The following is a 15795-nucleotide window of genomic DNA, read 5'->3' as shown; positions in this document are numbered from 1 at the left end:
TGGGGTCCCTCTCAACACCATGCATTGGTTCCTTCGTCCACCGCCGGTCTCTTGGTGCTGCTCCATCTGGTCAGAGCATGGCTAGTCCTCGACAGCGGTGGATCATGCATACGTCTTGGAAGTCTTGGACACTGAGGAATTCTCTTGGAGACTGGTTCCTGCACGCCTCTATCTTATTTTTATTTTTAATTTTTTCCCCCTCTTTTCGGCCATTAGACAGCCATTGATCCCTGCACGATCACTATTAATTCTTTTACTTCTCACCTAATCCTAATGTCATTCTAATCCTTTCCCTTCTTTGCATTCCCTTCCTTTACCTTCCGTTTCTTGCAGCAGTGGCTCTGTGAGGCTGTTGATCTTTATCCATCTCTTTATTTCTAATTTCTTTCTTTCCCTGCTTTCTCTCGTCAGGCATCCAAGTCGGGACTTGGTCCTGTTCCATTCCTTTGTGCTACGTGCTATAGTTCCGGGGAAGAACGCACTAGAAAAGACAGAAAGAAGACGGAAAACGGCAAAAAAAGACCAAAAAAATATAGACATATTCTGGACATTCATTTTTCGATCTCTTTTCGGGGCTTCTTGACGAAGCATACCGCCATCACTCATTTAATTATTAGCGCAGAGACCGACTGGACCCAGCACCATGAGGCTCCTCTTTTCCTTCCTTTTTGCTCTGTTCTTCGCCGGCGTGATTTCGGTCCCGACAGCCCCTCAGCGGAAGAGCAGGTCCTACAAAGTTGAGCGGGTCCGACGTGGGAATGACGCTATCCATGGTCCTGATGCTTTGCGCAAGGCCTACCGGAAATACGGCATCGTCCCCATCAATCTGGGTATCGACTTGAAGGACTTTGAGCCCATCAACAACGCCAAGCATGCCGCCGTGAACAAGCAGGTCGATGAACCCGAGCAGTCGGGAGCTGTCAGCGCGGCCTCCGTGCAGGGTGACGCTGCCTTCGTGTCTCCGGTCCTGGTCGGAGGCCAGAAGCTGGTCCTCAACTTCGATACCGGTTCCGCGGATTTGTATGTCCCCATTGCGTACCCGCCAGTGTTGTGAATGGCTAACTGATAGTCCGCAGCTGGGTCATGAACTCGCGACTGCCCAAGAGTGCCCAGCAAGGCCGCACTGTGTATCACCCTAGTAACTCGTCCACGTTTGCCGAGATCACGGGAGCCACGTTCAACATCTCTTACGGCGATTCTTCCTATGCCCACGGTGGCGTGGGCACCGACACTGTCAACGTCGGCGGTGCCATTGTCAAGAGCCAGGCCATCGGCATCCCGGATGAGGTTTCCGACTCCTTTATCGAAGACACCTACTCCAACGGCCTCGTGGGATTGGGCTTTTCGTCCCTCAACACCGTCAAGCCCCAGAGCCAGAAGACGTTTTTCGAAAATGCCGCCGAGACCCTGGACGAGCCCGTTCTGACTGCCGCCCTGAAGGCCGACGGCGTTGGTGAGTACGAATTCGGCGTCATCAGCCACGACAAGTACACCGGCGAGATCTCGAACGTGACGGTGGATTCGTCGAATGGGTTCTGGGAATTCGATTCGGCCCACTTCGCTGTCGGAAACGGAACCATGCAAAGCATCAAGAAGACGCCCACCGCCATTGCCGACACCGGAACTTCTCTCATGCTGCTCGACCAGGACGTGGTGGATGCGTACTATGACCAGGTGCACGGCGCGGTGTTTGCCAGCAGTGCCAGCGGCTACATCTACCCCTGCAATGCCGACCTGCCCAACCTTTCGATCGCCGTCGGCCCCAAGCATCTGGCCACCGTCCCCGGCCACCTGCTCCACTTCTCGGAGGTTGGCGTCAACCGGACCACCGGTGAAAAGGGTAAGTGATGGACGAACTGCTTTGATATCAGCCGAACAACTGCTAATGTACTCCTAGTCTGCTACGGCGGTGTCCAGTCCAACCAGGGCAGCTCGATGCAGATCCTGGGCGACGTGTTCCTCAAGGCCTTCTTCGTGATCTTCGACCTGCGAGGACCGTCTCTCGGCATTGCGTCCCCTAAATAAATTCCGTCCATCCTTTCAGCCGTTCTAATCGACTCTCGTGAAAGATTCGACATTTCCCATGTTTTCGGTTTTGATGGAGTTGTCTGGAAACCCAGGTTCAAGCGTAGATTGCGGGCAATATAGAAGTGTCAAAATAATGTTGGGTGATATCATTCTTTAGCAGAGCAAACCAAATAAAGGCATTTGAAAGTGAGTGTACTACCTAGTTATCAATCAACATTTAATACTTCAGTACTAGTAAGTTGGAGTCGTGCCTGATGCTGAGTCATCGTCCCAGGCAAAAAAAGAAAAAGAAAAAAAGAAATGCGCTAAACCGGATGCGGTCACGAGACAAATTCGACGTTGTTTTTGCTGCTCAACGATCGATGCTCAATTCTGCTGCATTCCGCAATTAATCTGATTTCCGTCAATTTAGCGCAACGCAGCAACGTTTCTGTAAAAAATCAATCAATCAATCAATTAATTAAAGAAATATCGGTCCCGTTGGGCCGACGACAAGTTGACGCTGTTCGCCGCGACCCTCCTGCGGGCCGCCAGAAGAACCCCGCGGTGCACTCGACTTTTGGGAGTCATCAGTCCTGCCCCTCTTCATCCGCTTCCCATCTCGCCCTCTCGCCGGTTTCCTGTCCGCCCATTCGCAAAAATGGCCATCAACTCCGCCCCCGAGACTTCGCTCCTCTCCCTGCTGTACCGCTCCTACCCGGCCGCCGTCTCCCCCGACGCCACCGAGCCCGACCTTCTGACGGCCTCGCCCAAGATTTTCCCTCAGACCACCTTCTCCGTGGCCGAAGAGGCCGACATCAAGCAATGGCTGCACACGATCTCCGGCCTGCAGACCGCCCTCGTGAAGGATGAGAAGCCCGTCGCCTCGAACATCCTGGCCCAGCTGAACGCCCACCTGGCCACCCGCACCACCCTGCTGGGCTCCAAGCCCTCCGTCGCCGACATTGCCGTCTACGCCCTGGTGGCCCCTCTGGTCGAGAAGTGGTCCCCCGAGGAGCGCACGGGCGAGCAGGGCTCCCACCACCTCGTCCGCCACGTCGACTTCGTGCAGAACAGCCGCCTGTTCTCCCTGCGCATCCCCGACGAGGAGAAGATCGCCATCGACGTGAACGACGTGCGATTCGTGCCGAAGCCCGTCGACCCCAAGGAGGAGAAGGAGCGCAAGAAGAAGGAGAAGGCTGCGGCCCAGAACGCCGGCGCTGCCGTTGGTGACAAGCCTCTTGTCGTGGGCCAGGGCAAGCCCGAGAAGAAGGCCCCCGAGGCGGGCGAGGCAGCCGAGAAGCCCGAGGGCGGCAAGGTGAACAAGAAGGAGAAGAAAGAGAAGAAAGAAAAAGCTCCCAAGGCCAAGCCCGCGCCTGCTCCGGCGGCGCCTCCCACCCCGTCCGTCATCGACCTGCGCGTGGGCCACATCCTGCGTGCCGTCAACCACCCCAACGCCGACTCGCTGTACGTGTCGACCATCGACTGCGGCGACGCCCCCGGCAGCGAGAACACCTCCCTGGATGAGGCCACCGGCAAGACCGTCCGCACTGTGTGCTCCGGCTTGAACGGACTGATCCCGCTTCCGGAGATGCAGGACCGCAAGATCGTGGCCGTCTGCAACCTCAAGCCCGTCACCATGCGCGGCATCAAGTCCTGCGCCATGGTCCTGGCTGCCTCGCCGCGCGTGACCGAGGGCGAGGACTCGCACGCCGGCCCCGTGGAGCTGGTCATGCCGCCCGCCGACGCCCCGGCCGGTCAGCGCATCTTCTTCGAGGGATGGAGCGAGGGCGAGCCCGAGAAGGTGCTCAACCCCAAGAAGAAGGTCTGGGAGACGTTCCAGCCGGGATTCACCACCACCGACACCCTCGAGGTGGCGTTCGAGAGCAGCGCCGTCCCCGCCGTGCAGGGCCAGGAGGGCAAGCCCGCTCTTGGAAAGCTGGTGACTGCCTCGGGAGTGGTCTGCACCGTCAAGACGCTGAAGGGAGCTGCTGTCCGGTAAACGGGATGATCCATGGGAAGGAAACTGGTTCTTTTAAGAGGTTTTACACAAAAGACAAAAAAGCGTGGAAAATCGAGTCTCTTATCGTTGTATTTGGGAAAGCAGCGTAGATATGGCCAAGACAGTAATTAACGTGTCCAACGAGGAACGAATCTTCTGCTTTATTCTTCAATCTAACGTTGAATTGTGTTCATCTGCTGGATTACTTTGCCTCTAGCTGCAACTGGCAGGACTCGTATATTTCCCACTACGCCAACCCGAGTCCCATAACCCATCCTATCTTACTTCACCCCGGTAAACTCGCAAGTAGGTAAACTCCTCCATCGCCTCAAACCCATACGCCCCATCCAAATACGCAGACTCGGCCGGCCCCGCGCGAATTCCAACCCCAATGGCCAAGGTCTCACGGCAGCGTCGGGCGTTCGTCCGCATGCCGTTCGATCGGCGCCGTGGATCCTCGCACGGAAGACGTGGTGCACCGAGTCAGGACGGTGCCGCATGATGGTCGGCGATGGGGGGGTGAGTATACTAAACCGGCCAAACGGCCTCAAGAAAACCAAGAGAGAGTAAAGGGATGCGAGATGCCAGACAAATAAACCAAACACGAGCTAATCCCTGTCAATATCTCCATATCCCCATATCACGAAACCAATCAACCCATCCCCACTTGCCAAAGGCAAGGAGGGAGAGAGCAAACCACCGCGTCACAACAGCCTGGGACAGACGCACAATGACCTAAGGTAAGTAGTGACCTTCTCCAGTCAACGAGGACTTCAGAACGCAGCACCGTCACACAGCGCCAGCCATGACGATCTCCTGATCCTTTTATTCCCCGAGACGCGAGCCACTGGCCCGGTTTTAAACCCCCGTGGTTAAGGTGAGACATGTTTCTATTTGAGGCTGTGCGTGCGCTCTATGGCTGTATGCTTAAGGGGCTTGGGGTGAGGGACCGGGGTTGGGGATTAAGACCGGAGGTTTTTATATAGATGGGTAGGTTGTACATGGAATGGGAATAGGGGTAGTCTATGCATGATAGCCCCTACATTTAACGGGTACTTGAAATAGAAATGAATGCAATCTCAGCCCGGGGTAGGTGTTTTTGTATCGAAGTACAGCGTTGCTTGGGTCTTGTCGATTATGGTGAAATGAGAAGTTATACGCAGTTGATCGCTCTGATGTTTAGGAGCCAAGCGGCCATAAAAGTGGTCTGATTTGAGGAGAGTTGAGGACCTCAGGCACCACGGGATGAAGATATGATATATCCAAACCAAGCCAAGAACCACCCCATTGATACATGATCAGCGTTTCAGAGAGAAACAAGTGCCCTTAACTCAACAGTGCTCAAAAACCAGCCATAAACCCCAGCGCCAGGGGGTGACAAGTCGGAACTGAGCTTGCAAGTCCGATGCCGAGTCAGGCACGCTTGAACAACGCCAACGCAGCGATTGACGTGACCGGTCTTAGATGCCGAATATCCCGAGCACTCTGCCATTTTCATCTGGACCGATCAGGTTGCAACGGAATCAATCTCCCGTTTGCTGCATTGAGAGGGTAGCAGTTTTGCGTGGGAACCTAGGATGGCACAAGCGGAACACTTGGATGGCGCATCGCAGAAGACCAACCATCCAGGCACAAGGATCATCCATTGGCTCCGGGGAATGAAAATGCAGGTTCCATAGAGGTGGTGAGGCTCATTTTAGAGCGTGATGAGGTCGACGCAAACGCCAGAGACCATTGGAATGAGGAGAGAAATACGTGGACTCGACGGTCTGGAGCCGTCCAAGAAACTATGAGGAACTATGAAGCACTAGTGGACATGTCAACATTTATCGTCACCATGGCGATCTGAAATTTTTTAAGGGAAAATTTTCTTCAAGCCCCTTGGCAGGAAGATGACGATGGTATCATTGATGCCAATATGTCAAAGCCAATGCCAATACAACAGTCGTCATTCCAATCCCGACTGGATGTGGCCTTCCTCCGCACATACATACCCGAGGAAAAACCAGCCCTTGTTTTCTTTTTCACGAAGTTTAAGACATTCTGGGGTTTGACAGCAGCCAGCCAGCAGCCCCATGCGTTGTCTACCGTCCTCGGTGCCCATCTTGTCGGTCGGGAATCCAGGCAAACGCCGCTTCAGCTGCCGAAGAACGGTGGAGTGGACGCGACAGAAGTACCTGTAAAATGTCACTGTAGGAATTCCACCGACTGACATACATTAGGGTTAAACTCCGACGAACTCCCCGAATCCAGATCGGGCCATGTTGATCGACCCGGTCTGCGAGGACGAGGGCTGGACCATTCGAAAGAAAACAAGAAAGAAAAAACTACTGCGTAACTAATCCACATAGTCTAGTCAGCCAGCCCCATGTCGTGACGAGAGAAGCCCAGCGTATGACTTGTTGTCCTACTCACCAGCTTCTGGAGATGGCACTAGCCCGCATTTAGGGCTGCGGTCATGTCATGGCAGGTCTAGATGGCAATACTTCGTAGACTGGGAGAGGAAACACTTCGTCTAGCGCCCAATCCCCGCATCACGACCTCATACCTTGGTGGAGAAGCCGTGGTTGTTCGATCTGAATCCCTTGGGACCAACAAACCGCTCGCTCTGCTGCTGCTTGGCGCAACGGCGACATGCGCGACGAAGTGGCGGAATCCCCAATCATTCGCCTGGCAACTCCCAAACTCCAGACGGTGCGATGTCAGCAAAACCGAGTGCTGGAGATCCCCGACGAGTAGTCGTCTTGACGAATAACCACGTGTGGAATCAAAATGCGTCGTGACAGCGAGGGCTCATTGGGCCTCATAAACCCCGAGAGCTCCGCAATGTCTTACTACCGATACATAGGACGAGAGGGAAAGCGCATGTAACAGCCTAAAAGGCCAGGGTATTGACGTGTCTTTTTTTTTTCTTGGTCGCGGTCGCCTTCGCCTTCGCCTTCCGAGCCAGAAATAACGAGATCTGAGCTGACCCTGTGGGCTGATGGTCGGTAAGCTGATTCACATACGAAGTAGTTATTATGCTTTTCGTGCTACCCTGGTCGGTGGCAGATGCTAGTCTGATGGTCGTTTCTTTTAGCCCTCGTAGTTCACTAGCCAGTCGACTTATTGAAAGGTCAAAGAACCATTCATTCGGCGGTAGTCGGCTAGCATCTCCGTAGTCGATGACTATGACGCCTTTGTTGACCGAACCCATAGAGTTGATCATGATGTATTCGTTGAACCGAGAGGATTCCTTCTGGCCGGGATTCTGATCAGCCCCTCCTGTTTTCTTTTTTCTGTTTTTTCTTATTTTATTTTTTCTTTTCTTTTCTTTTCTTTTCTTTTTTTTCTAAATCTCCCTCTCAACGGGGCAGAAATCCAGTCTAAAAATGCACGCCATCTGCTGGGCCAAATCGCAATGCCCCAGGCTGCCATGCTAGTAAGATGTCATCGGAGGATACCGAGGATTTCAAATCTCCAATTCAGCGTCTAGAGGTAGTTAAGGTAACAGGGCAAGAACTAGCGATCGCCTCCCCGCTAACACGAGAAGCTGCATTGGGTTCATGTCGTCTTTGTCGTTCTAGAACGAAGCAGATTTTCGGATCAGAAAGTACCGGGGAGGAGAGAGCTCTCGGGTCCGAACAAAGGAAGAAGAGGGAAAAAAAAAAAAAAAAAAAAAAAAAAAAAAACAACATCGTCAACCCTTCAGCCGTACGACAGGTCGCCCTGGAATTGTTGCACATCCAACCTGGATCATGTTTCTCGCCTCCGCAGAGCATGCAGCTTAGGGTGGTAGGGTTGGTCTATTCCAGAAGAGTCTTCCTGATCATGGTGTATACTACTGTGTATACGGGATACTCTTGTATACCTTGAATTAACCCTGGATTAAACCGATTAAACCTCAGCCTCTCCCGCGGATCGGCGATCGGGTGGTCTCGCTGGTCGGGCTCCCTTGAAAGGACTTAAATGATTTATTATCAACCATTACCATCGCGACCCAAAATCCCGTTCTTTTTTTATAAATCCGCCCAAGTGGACCACGTCCGAACGCCCCCACTTTAAGTTTCAGTGCGGTTGGCTTTTCATGCCTTTTTTTCATACTCTGGACTGGTCTGGCGCATCTTGGTTCAGATCGTCTTGGCTGCGGCGCTGTCAAGTCCATTTCCAATTCTCCCATCCCCTCGTTTTTTTTTTTTTTTTTTCCTGCTTTGCCCCCCTTAAGGCTTTCGCTTTTCTCCCTGGCCTTTCCGCCGATCCCAGCTCGAGGCTTGCGGGCTTGTTTTTCTTTTTCTACTCGAGAGTCCATCATGCCCTGACTTGCTTCGTATCTTCCCTCCTCTTGTATATCTCTTTCGACGATCGTTTCGATATATCGGTTTTCCGAACCCCTGCCGTGTGAGATTCCCAATCGTCCTGGGGGCTTGTTTCCACGGGCCATATTACTATATATCTATATTTACGACGCATGCTCGGTTGACCCGGCACCCTTTCTGATATTTTTATACTTGATATTCCGAACCCCTTCTCCTTACAACGGTCGTTTCAGTGTTTTGTTTAAGACCACCAATTTCCAATGGCGACTACCCTCCATGGAACTGCCATCATAACCGGCGCGAATGGGTCGCTCGGGTCCGAGGTCGCCATCGCCATCGCGAAGGCACAACCCTTCGTGCATCTGATGTTGCTGGCCCGTGATATCCGGTCGGAGAGCGTCAAGGATCTAACGGCGAGGCTCCGGTTGATTGGACCTAGGTCCGTCGAGGTGCTGAGAGTTGACCTGGCCAACTTCAACTCCGTCGTCAGTTTCTCCCAGAACACGGTGGAGAGGGTCCAGAGCAAGGAAATCCCGCCGGTGACCCTGTTGATCAACTGTGCCGCCAGCTCCTCCTATGTGGCCGATCAAGGGACGCGGGACGGCTACGATCCCGTCTACCAGACGAATAGTATCGCCCCCTTCCTCTTGACCGTCACCCTCCTCGAGGCCTTCCGGGCCGGTGATGGCACCCCCAACGGCGGAGCGAAGATCATCAACATCGGATGTGCCTCCATGTCCAAGGGATCCCTGGACTACTTCGAGAAGAACGACCTCAACGACGCGAATCAGCGGCCCGGGTCGCCCATCAGTGCGAAAGACGGGAATATTCGGTATGGAAGCAGTAAATTATTGATGAGTGCCGCCATGTATGCGTTGCGTCGGAGTTTGGTCCTGGTGAGCTACCCCGTTGTCTGTCCCTTCCTCTCCATGGTCTGCCTACTAACCCACGTTCGCCCCAACTAGTCCGGCAGTATTGCGCTCAACATCTTCACCCTCGACCCGGGCAACTTGACGGGAGAGAACCACCTCACCACCGCCGCTCCTCTGTCGGTTCGCATGGCACACCAAACCCGATCTGGACTCGGTCCATTCCTGCGTGTCTTCTCCAAGAGTGCCATCAACAAGGCCACGGTGCCGGCCAAGATCATCGCCAAAATCGCATTCCAGCGCGAGACGGTAGAGAACTGGGGTCGGGAGCGATATTTCATCCTGGATAGCGAGTACGAAGCCGGGTCGGTGATTCCGGTACTGCGAGACCCGGCGCAGATGGACGCATTGCTCAAGAAAGTAATGCGACAAGTCGAGATCGGAATCAAGGGGATGGGGTCGCCCGAGTCACGGATATCGCGGTTGACGGCGCAGTGATGCAACGGGGGCAAAAGTTATCGGTTTCTGTGTTTTTTTTTTTTTTTTTTTTATTTGGTTTCTTGGAGCTCTTCGTTTTCTGGGTCACGGTCAATCAGCATTTTCAGCATTCTTTCAAGGGCGTTTTTTGGCATGGATAGTTCCGGGAATTGCATGTGCATGGGAGATTATTTTGTGGGATAGGATGTTTCAGGGCCTGTGTAAATAGACGGCATTTGGTTCTTTTTTTGGTACGGAGTAAGCAATACCACCAATGATTGGCAAGCGATGGCATCAGCCCGAGAGATGAAGTAGGGAGGAATTCCAGGGATCGGCTTCATGGCGAGCGACCGCAAACGGGAGGGCGGGCGACGTTCATTTCCGGGTTCGGCGAGCGGGCGGAATCCATCGGTCGAGAATCCAACGTCTTCCACCTGGCGCTTTGGCCGGAATCCCTGCACGAATTTACATTTACGTACGCAATCCCAGGTTACATACAATCCCGATCGCCTGTCGTTCGTTTTCCTCCCTTGCTCTGAAGTCACAACCGCCTCGATCTTTGGTCTTCGTTCCTCCTGCGCACCCCTGCGATCCCTGGCATCGATTCCATCGCCGTGTCCTACATCGTCTCTCGCCACGTCCGCCTTTGCACCCGCTTTCTTGGTGGGCAGTTTGGAGGGAGTTTAGTCTGGGGCCATCTCGGCGGGATCCAGGGACTACTGCGAGGTGTCTTTTGTCTACGTGATCGGTTGACCAGCGGCATAGCATATGCTGCTATCCCCCGAGCGATGAATAGGCATCACGCCTTTGGTAATGGGTACGCTGCTTACCCTCGGGGGCAGGGCAGTACCTTCTCGATTTCTCCCCACCGGTAAGTGTCTCGGTCGTTGTCGCATAGCGTCCGCTTGTCTGCCTAGTGTCTCTCGGAGCAAATGGGCCGTATCGTCGTCGATTGCGCTATCATTTCCGATCGTCCACTTGACTGACTTGCTCGTGAAATCACCTGCTAGCTTCCAACCGCGTCCTCAACCCGCCCTGCGACGGCGAAGACAACTCATCCACCGATTATGTTTCCTCGGCGGAATTTCGATATTCCTCCTGGTCCTAATATTTCCGTCCTGGCGGGCTGCACTGCTGCCAACGTTCTCTCTTGGACTGGTCGCATCTAGCGACGACCTCCACATCCAAACAACGCGATACTATGATCTGTCCAAGACGCAGGGCACCGGAAGTGGCTGGGAAAATGGAGAGCGTGTCCTCATGTGCACGCCTCTCCGAGATGCCTCGTCGCATCTACCGATGTTCTTTTCCCACCTCCGGAACCTGACATACCCGCACAACCTCATTGACCTAGCTTTCCTGGTGTCGGATTCGAAGGACGGTACACTAGAGATGTTGTCGAGCATGCTGGACGAGCTTCAGAATGACGTCGATCCCAAGATGTCCTTTGGCGAAATCTCCGTCATTCAAAAGGATTTTGGCCAGAAGGTGACGCAAGACGTAGAAAGCAGACACGGTTTCGCTGCTCAAGCCGGACGAAGAAAGTTGATGGCTCAGGCAAGGAATTGGTTGCTGAGCGCCACTCTTCGCCCGACTCACAGCTGGGTATATTGGAGAGACGCCGATGTACAGACGGCGCCGTCTACTATTATAGAAGATCTCATGAGACACGACAAGGATGTTATTGTGCCGAGTGAGTGGCCCGCTTTTTCGGTTTCAACCGCGGTCTTTTCCCTTATCTAATCGTGATTTATCAGACGTTTGGCGACCCCTGCCCGACTGGCTAGGCGGAGAACAACCCTACGATCTAAACTCTTGGCAGGAGTCGGAGACGGCGCTGGCTCTGGCCGAAACGTTGGATGAAGATGCGGTGATTGTGGAGGGATATGCCGAGTACGCAACGTGGCGGCCTCATCTGGCTTACCTCCGCGATCCCTACGGCGACGGCGATATGGAAATGGAGTTGGACGGCGTCGGAGGCGTCAGTATCCTTGCGAAAGCGAGGGTCTTTCGCGCCGGAGTCCATTTCCCGGCTTTCAGTTTCGAGAAACACGCAGAGACCGAGGGATTTGGCAAGGTAAGACACTCCGCCCATAAGATATATACAGACTCGTGTTATATTAACACCGAGTAGATGGCCAAACGCATGGGATTCTCGGTCATCGGCTTGCCGCACTACACCATCTGGCATCTTTATGAACCCAGCGTGGACGATCTCCGACACATGGAGGAAATGGAACAGGAACGCAAGGCACGCGAGAAAGAAGAAAAGGAGCAGGCCGAACGAACGGAACGGGTTAAGACCATGTTCAAAGACACCAAAACCCAATGGGAGATTGACAATGCGTTTGTCCGTGACTCGATCGAAGAGGAACAGAGGGAACAGAAAGCCTCGGAGCCTGTATCCAACGAAGACACGAAATCGCCTGGGAACAACCCTGCAGCAAAGGAGGCACCCGAGCAGCAGGGGCCGAAAGACCCGAAAGAGAAGGTCTCAGAGCCTTTGAAGGGCGATGACATCCGCAACTCAGAAGAGGCACCCGCCATCAAACCGGCCAAGGGACGTGTCGATTCCCTGGACGATGAGCAAACGAGACACTGAGGGGGTTAGATCTTCCTCAATCTGAAGGAAAGACTGAAGTCGAAGCCTCACCGGGTTAAACCACCGTTTAAGGGGCAGATTTTTGCATCTACCTCTGTGCTGGTCACAGTGTAGCTGTTGTCTTTTATGAAAACATGTTTACTTGAGGAGTGTTGGTCTGCTTACATGGGGTTATTGGTTAATATTCTGGGTCTGGTGAAAAGGATTCAGAGCTCATTTCCGGAGGCTTTTTATTCTCTGTATTGATGTATTGCTATAGATAGACGAACAACATATTTTTGTTAGTGTTTCAAGCAGGGTCCTTGAGTATGAGTCCCTAGAAGTAGGCTGTAGTCTGGAGGCAATAAGCAGTGGCCCGTGCATCCCAGGCAAACTCACGCGTACCGCGTCCGAATTACTTTGCCTCGATCGGATAAGATACGCTTGACTCTTCAACCTCTCGCCTACTCAGAAGTCCAGGCATTGCCGCCAATTGCCTGCCATGTCGACTCAAGCTGCGCGAAGCATCCTATTCACACATACATCCCCACAACAGGGATTCAGGCTCCTAGAACTGCCCCCAGATCTAGCAGAGCAGCTGTCGTCCAAAAACCCGCCCACGTATGCCCTGTCCCCGGAGCGCTAACTGCTTCCTCTATGCCTGCCATTACCCCAATCGACTCCCTACCAGCAAGCCTAACAGTCCATACTCTACAGTCTCGAACTAAAATCCCCCTCCTCGTCTCTCTCCCCGGTCACGACCGACCCCGAAGCCCGCGAATACGTGAACCTCTGCACCGCGACCCAGACCTACCGCATCCGACAGGTCCAGTCCTCGAACTCGCTACTCGTCATGCGACCCAGCGATGGCGGCGCTCAGCGCGGAGACATCAGCATCGTCGGCGGGGACCAAGACGAGCTGAACCTCGTGGAGACGATGACTTCGGTGTCGAAATGCGGCTCGACGCTCGAGCTGCACACGCCCGCGGGCGGGTTCTCTGCGCTTCCGTCCCTCGAGCGGAGACTGCGCGTGTATGACGTCGTGAGCAGCGAGAGGGAGTCGGAATCGGAGGGCCACGCCGACGAGGATCTCGATCCGATTGAGAGGCAGGAGGTGCTGTCGCGGGTCTTGGCGGATGTTCCTGTGTCGAGGGCGCAGTGCGAGCAGGGCTGGATCGAGCTGTGTGCGTTTGTGCTGCCGCGTGGGACGGAGGACGATTTGTCGAGCTGGTGTTGGCGGCCGTCGTCGAGGGTGAAGGTCGATGTGTGGAGAAGGGTTGTCGAGGGCTCGGTGCTCCAGGGCATCGATCTGGGGAAACAGTTTCTGGTGTCGGATCTGTGGAGGTCGGTGCTTGATGAAGGGGGCGAGGAGCCGTTTCCGCAGCCGTTGTTTGAGGCGGTGGTGAGGAGGGTTTGTGAATCGGGGGTGGAGCGAGACCAGGTGCTGGCTGGGACGAAGATGAAGTGTAAGTTCTCAGTCCTTTGGGGTTTGGGATTGTTGCATTAACTAGGGATGGATAGGGGCGAGTATCGACAAGACTAGCTGCGCGCGTTGGGTCGGCGAGACCTGTCTGGAGGCTATGGCGCCGACTACTACTTCTGCCATGGCTCGAGATGACTTCCTGAAGACATGGCGAAACCATCTGCCTGAGCCTTGGCAGGATGAGGTCAAGCTCTCTAAGCTAACGGTAAGTGGGATCAATATCCTCTTATTTCTGCCTAAGATCAAGTCTAATGCGAGTCTGCAGGAAAACTCCTATAAACATCCCGAGCCCACCACTATCTGCTTTGTCAACGAAACCGATCGCCAAAAGGCGAAGAAGAATGTCTCAACCGATGCCAGCGCTGCAACGGCAGCCAAAAAGACCCGAAATTGGCACGAACTGTTCAAAAACCAAAAGCGACAGAAACAGTAGATTATGTCCTCACTCGGACCCCGGCAGCCAGCGTGCTCACCACCTCTAAGTTCAACGCAATCTATATCAGCCAAATAAGTCACCAACACCGTGGACATGACCGTCCATGAAATCTCGATGAAGGAAATTATCTAACACCAGGCAAACTTCTCGTTCAAGAACCACTCCGCGTCTTTCTTCGTCTGCTTGGTGCCATTCCATCGCAAGCAAGCAATACTACTCTCTTCTCGGTGGACCACCTTGGCTGTCGGGTCCAGGAGAGCAACTGCCTTCTGCAGCAACGGAGTTGGGTTCCAAAACTCAATCGAGGCCATGTTCCATTCATGGGCCTCGAGTTGAGCGCGTCTCAATATCGCAGCCATGGCCTTGGTAGTTGTCTCGGCCTCTTCCGGCGATGTCGGCTCATCGTAAATCCACCGCAGGATATACAGCGTGTTTTCCTCGGGGGTCGCTCCAAAGTTCCGGTTCCAGACACAGTATACCCCGGACGTCTTGTCGCCGGCACCCTTGATCAGTGGTGCATCCCGGTCCGTGCAGAGCTTCTCGGCGCAGTACTCCTCCCTAGCCCAGTGCCACACGAAGTGGTTATAGTCTGGGATTATTGCTACTTTGGCACCATGAGAGTTCTGGGAGGCGGCTCGCAGCACTTCGCGTTCGCCGGACAAAACCGTGTCATTACACATATACCGCTGGACATCGTGGGCAAGCAAAGATTCCGCGTGGGGTAAATCGGTTCCGGCGAGCCCCAGGTCATATTGGGCCTTGGAGATCGGGGGAAGTGCAAAGTGCGACGATGGAAACGGCTTCCAGCCAAATTGGGCGTAGAATTTCTTCCCAATGTCCGAGAATAGAATGCTAAATTCCGATCTGTTCACTGCCTTGGTGTCATGCCATTTGTCCAGTACTGCGCTCAGCTCCTGGAGCATTCGTTTCGCATATCCCTTGCCTCGAAATTCAGGCCGACAATATACGCTCCCAACGCCATGGCAGGGGACGTTGTACACCTCGCCGTTTTGCGCCAGCATGGCCGTCTTCAGATACGTCTCGCAAGAGCCTAGGATCGTTCGCCGCCCTTCCGGCTCTTGACGGTCGACCAGAATCCAGCAGGTCAATCCATCTTTGGTCAAGGGCTGCGCGAGCAGGTGATCCTCTCGCCCGATGTACGTGTCAATGTCGAACCGACCTTTCCATTCGGTGCTGTTCAACTTGATGGTTTCAATGCGTTCCTCGGGCGAAGCCGGCACGAGGATCAGCTCTGGCGAGTCGCCATGTGGCAGGGCCGTAGCGTCAGGATAGGAGGCAATCATAATGGTTTAAGAGGTATTGGGATGCCTCGCAATCGAGTGTCTGTCTTTGTCTTGGGCAACGTGACGAAAAAGTGTCAATAGAACAATAGACTTAGAAAAAATAATTCAATATCGTCCCAACCCTCGTGTGATCGCAACTTGGTAGAGAAGAAGAAAGAACATCAACAATGGAAGATGAAGCCAGACAAAGCGCAGTGCATGGACGTGAGAACACCGCGTATATGTATACAGAGCAGAGGGAGAAAGCGGATCAAGCGATATCAGTACGTTACATGCATCGAGCAGCGCTAGCAGGCATACATCAGAATCGGGAAGGGAGAGCAGTATAATAGTCGAGACTC

General features: G+C 53.8%; 6 protein-coding genes across 6 annotated transcripts; 5 read left to right on the top strand and 1 right to left on the bottom strand.

The window, feature by feature from the left end:
* The first annotated feature begins 180 nt into the window (after window positions 1-180).
* On the top strand, window positions 181-2222 carry P170DRAFT_464107 (pepsin-like aspartic protease). Its single transcript, XM_024852221.1, has 3 exons — window positions 181-1020; window positions 1077-1840; window positions 1898-2222. Exons 1-3 carry the CDS (start codon window positions 644-646, stop codon window positions 2023-2025), a joined length of 1269 nt encoding a protein of 422 aa, XP_024706414.1. The 5' UTR covers window positions 181-643; the 3' UTR covers window positions 2026-2222.
* Window positions 2223-2412: 190 nt separating this feature from the next.
* On the top strand, window positions 2413-4172 carry P170DRAFT_436184 (putative cofactor for methionyl- and glutamyl-tRNA synthetases). The gene has a single exon (XM_024849105.1). The coding sequence runs from the start codon at window positions 2669-2671 to the stop codon at window positions 4007-4009; it is 1341 nt and encodes a 446-aa protein (XP_024706413.1). The 5' UTR covers window positions 2413-2668; the 3' UTR covers window positions 4010-4172.
* Window positions 4173-7912: 3740 nt separating this feature from the next.
* Window positions 7913-8477, top strand: P170DRAFT_160370 (uncharacterized protein). The gene has a single exon (XM_024842566.1). It carries the CDS (start codon window positions 8076-8078, stop codon window positions 8388-8390), a length of 315 nt encoding a protein of 104 aa, XP_024706412.1. The 5' UTR covers window positions 7913-8075; the 3' UTR covers window positions 8391-8477.
* P170DRAFT_455384 (Anp1-domain-containing protein) lies at window positions 8176-12542 on the top strand. Its single transcript, XM_024851521.1, has 5 exons — window positions 8176-9200; window positions 9270-9631; window positions 10661-11343; window positions 11408-11727; window positions 11785-12542. The coding sequence occupies exons 1-5, from the start codon at window positions 8565-8567 to the stop codon at window positions 12250-12252; spliced, it is 2469 nt and encodes an 822-aa protein (XP_024706411.1). The 5' UTR covers window positions 8176-8564; the 3' UTR covers window positions 12253-12542.
* Window positions 12543-12733: 191 nt separating this feature from the next.
* Window positions 12734-14147, top strand: P170DRAFT_425381 (putative sister chromatid cohesion protein Dcc1; the record flags this gene model as incomplete). The annotated part of the gene is made up of 4 exons (XM_024847630.1): window positions 12734-12852; window positions 12949-13697; window positions 13753-13919; window positions 13980-14147. 4 exons carry the CDS (start codon window positions 12734-12736, stop codon window positions 14145-14147), a joined length of 1203 nt encoding a protein of 400 aa, XP_024706410.1.
* A 90-nt stretch (window positions 14148-14237) lies between these two features.
* On the bottom strand, window positions 14238-15702 carry P170DRAFT_160302 (uncharacterized protein). Its single transcript, XM_024842564.1, has one exon. The coding sequence runs from the start codon at window positions 15452-15454 to the stop codon at window positions 14279-14281; it is 1176 nt and encodes a 391-aa protein (XP_024706409.1). The 5' UTR covers window positions 15455-15702; the 3' UTR covers window positions 14238-14278.
* Window positions 15703-15795: the final 93 nt, after the last annotated feature.

This window comes from Aspergillus steynii, assembly GCF_002849105.1.
Source record: "Aspergillus steynii IBT 23096 chromosome Unknown P170scaffold_3, whole genome shotgun sequence".
In the NCBI taxonomy this organism is placed as follows: Eukaryota; Fungi; Ascomycota; class Eurotiomycetes; order Eurotiales; family Aspergillaceae; genus Aspergillus; species Aspergillus steynii.
The sequence above is the reverse complement of the archived record's forward strand: the minus strand, read 5'-3'. Positions and strand labels throughout refer to the sequence as shown.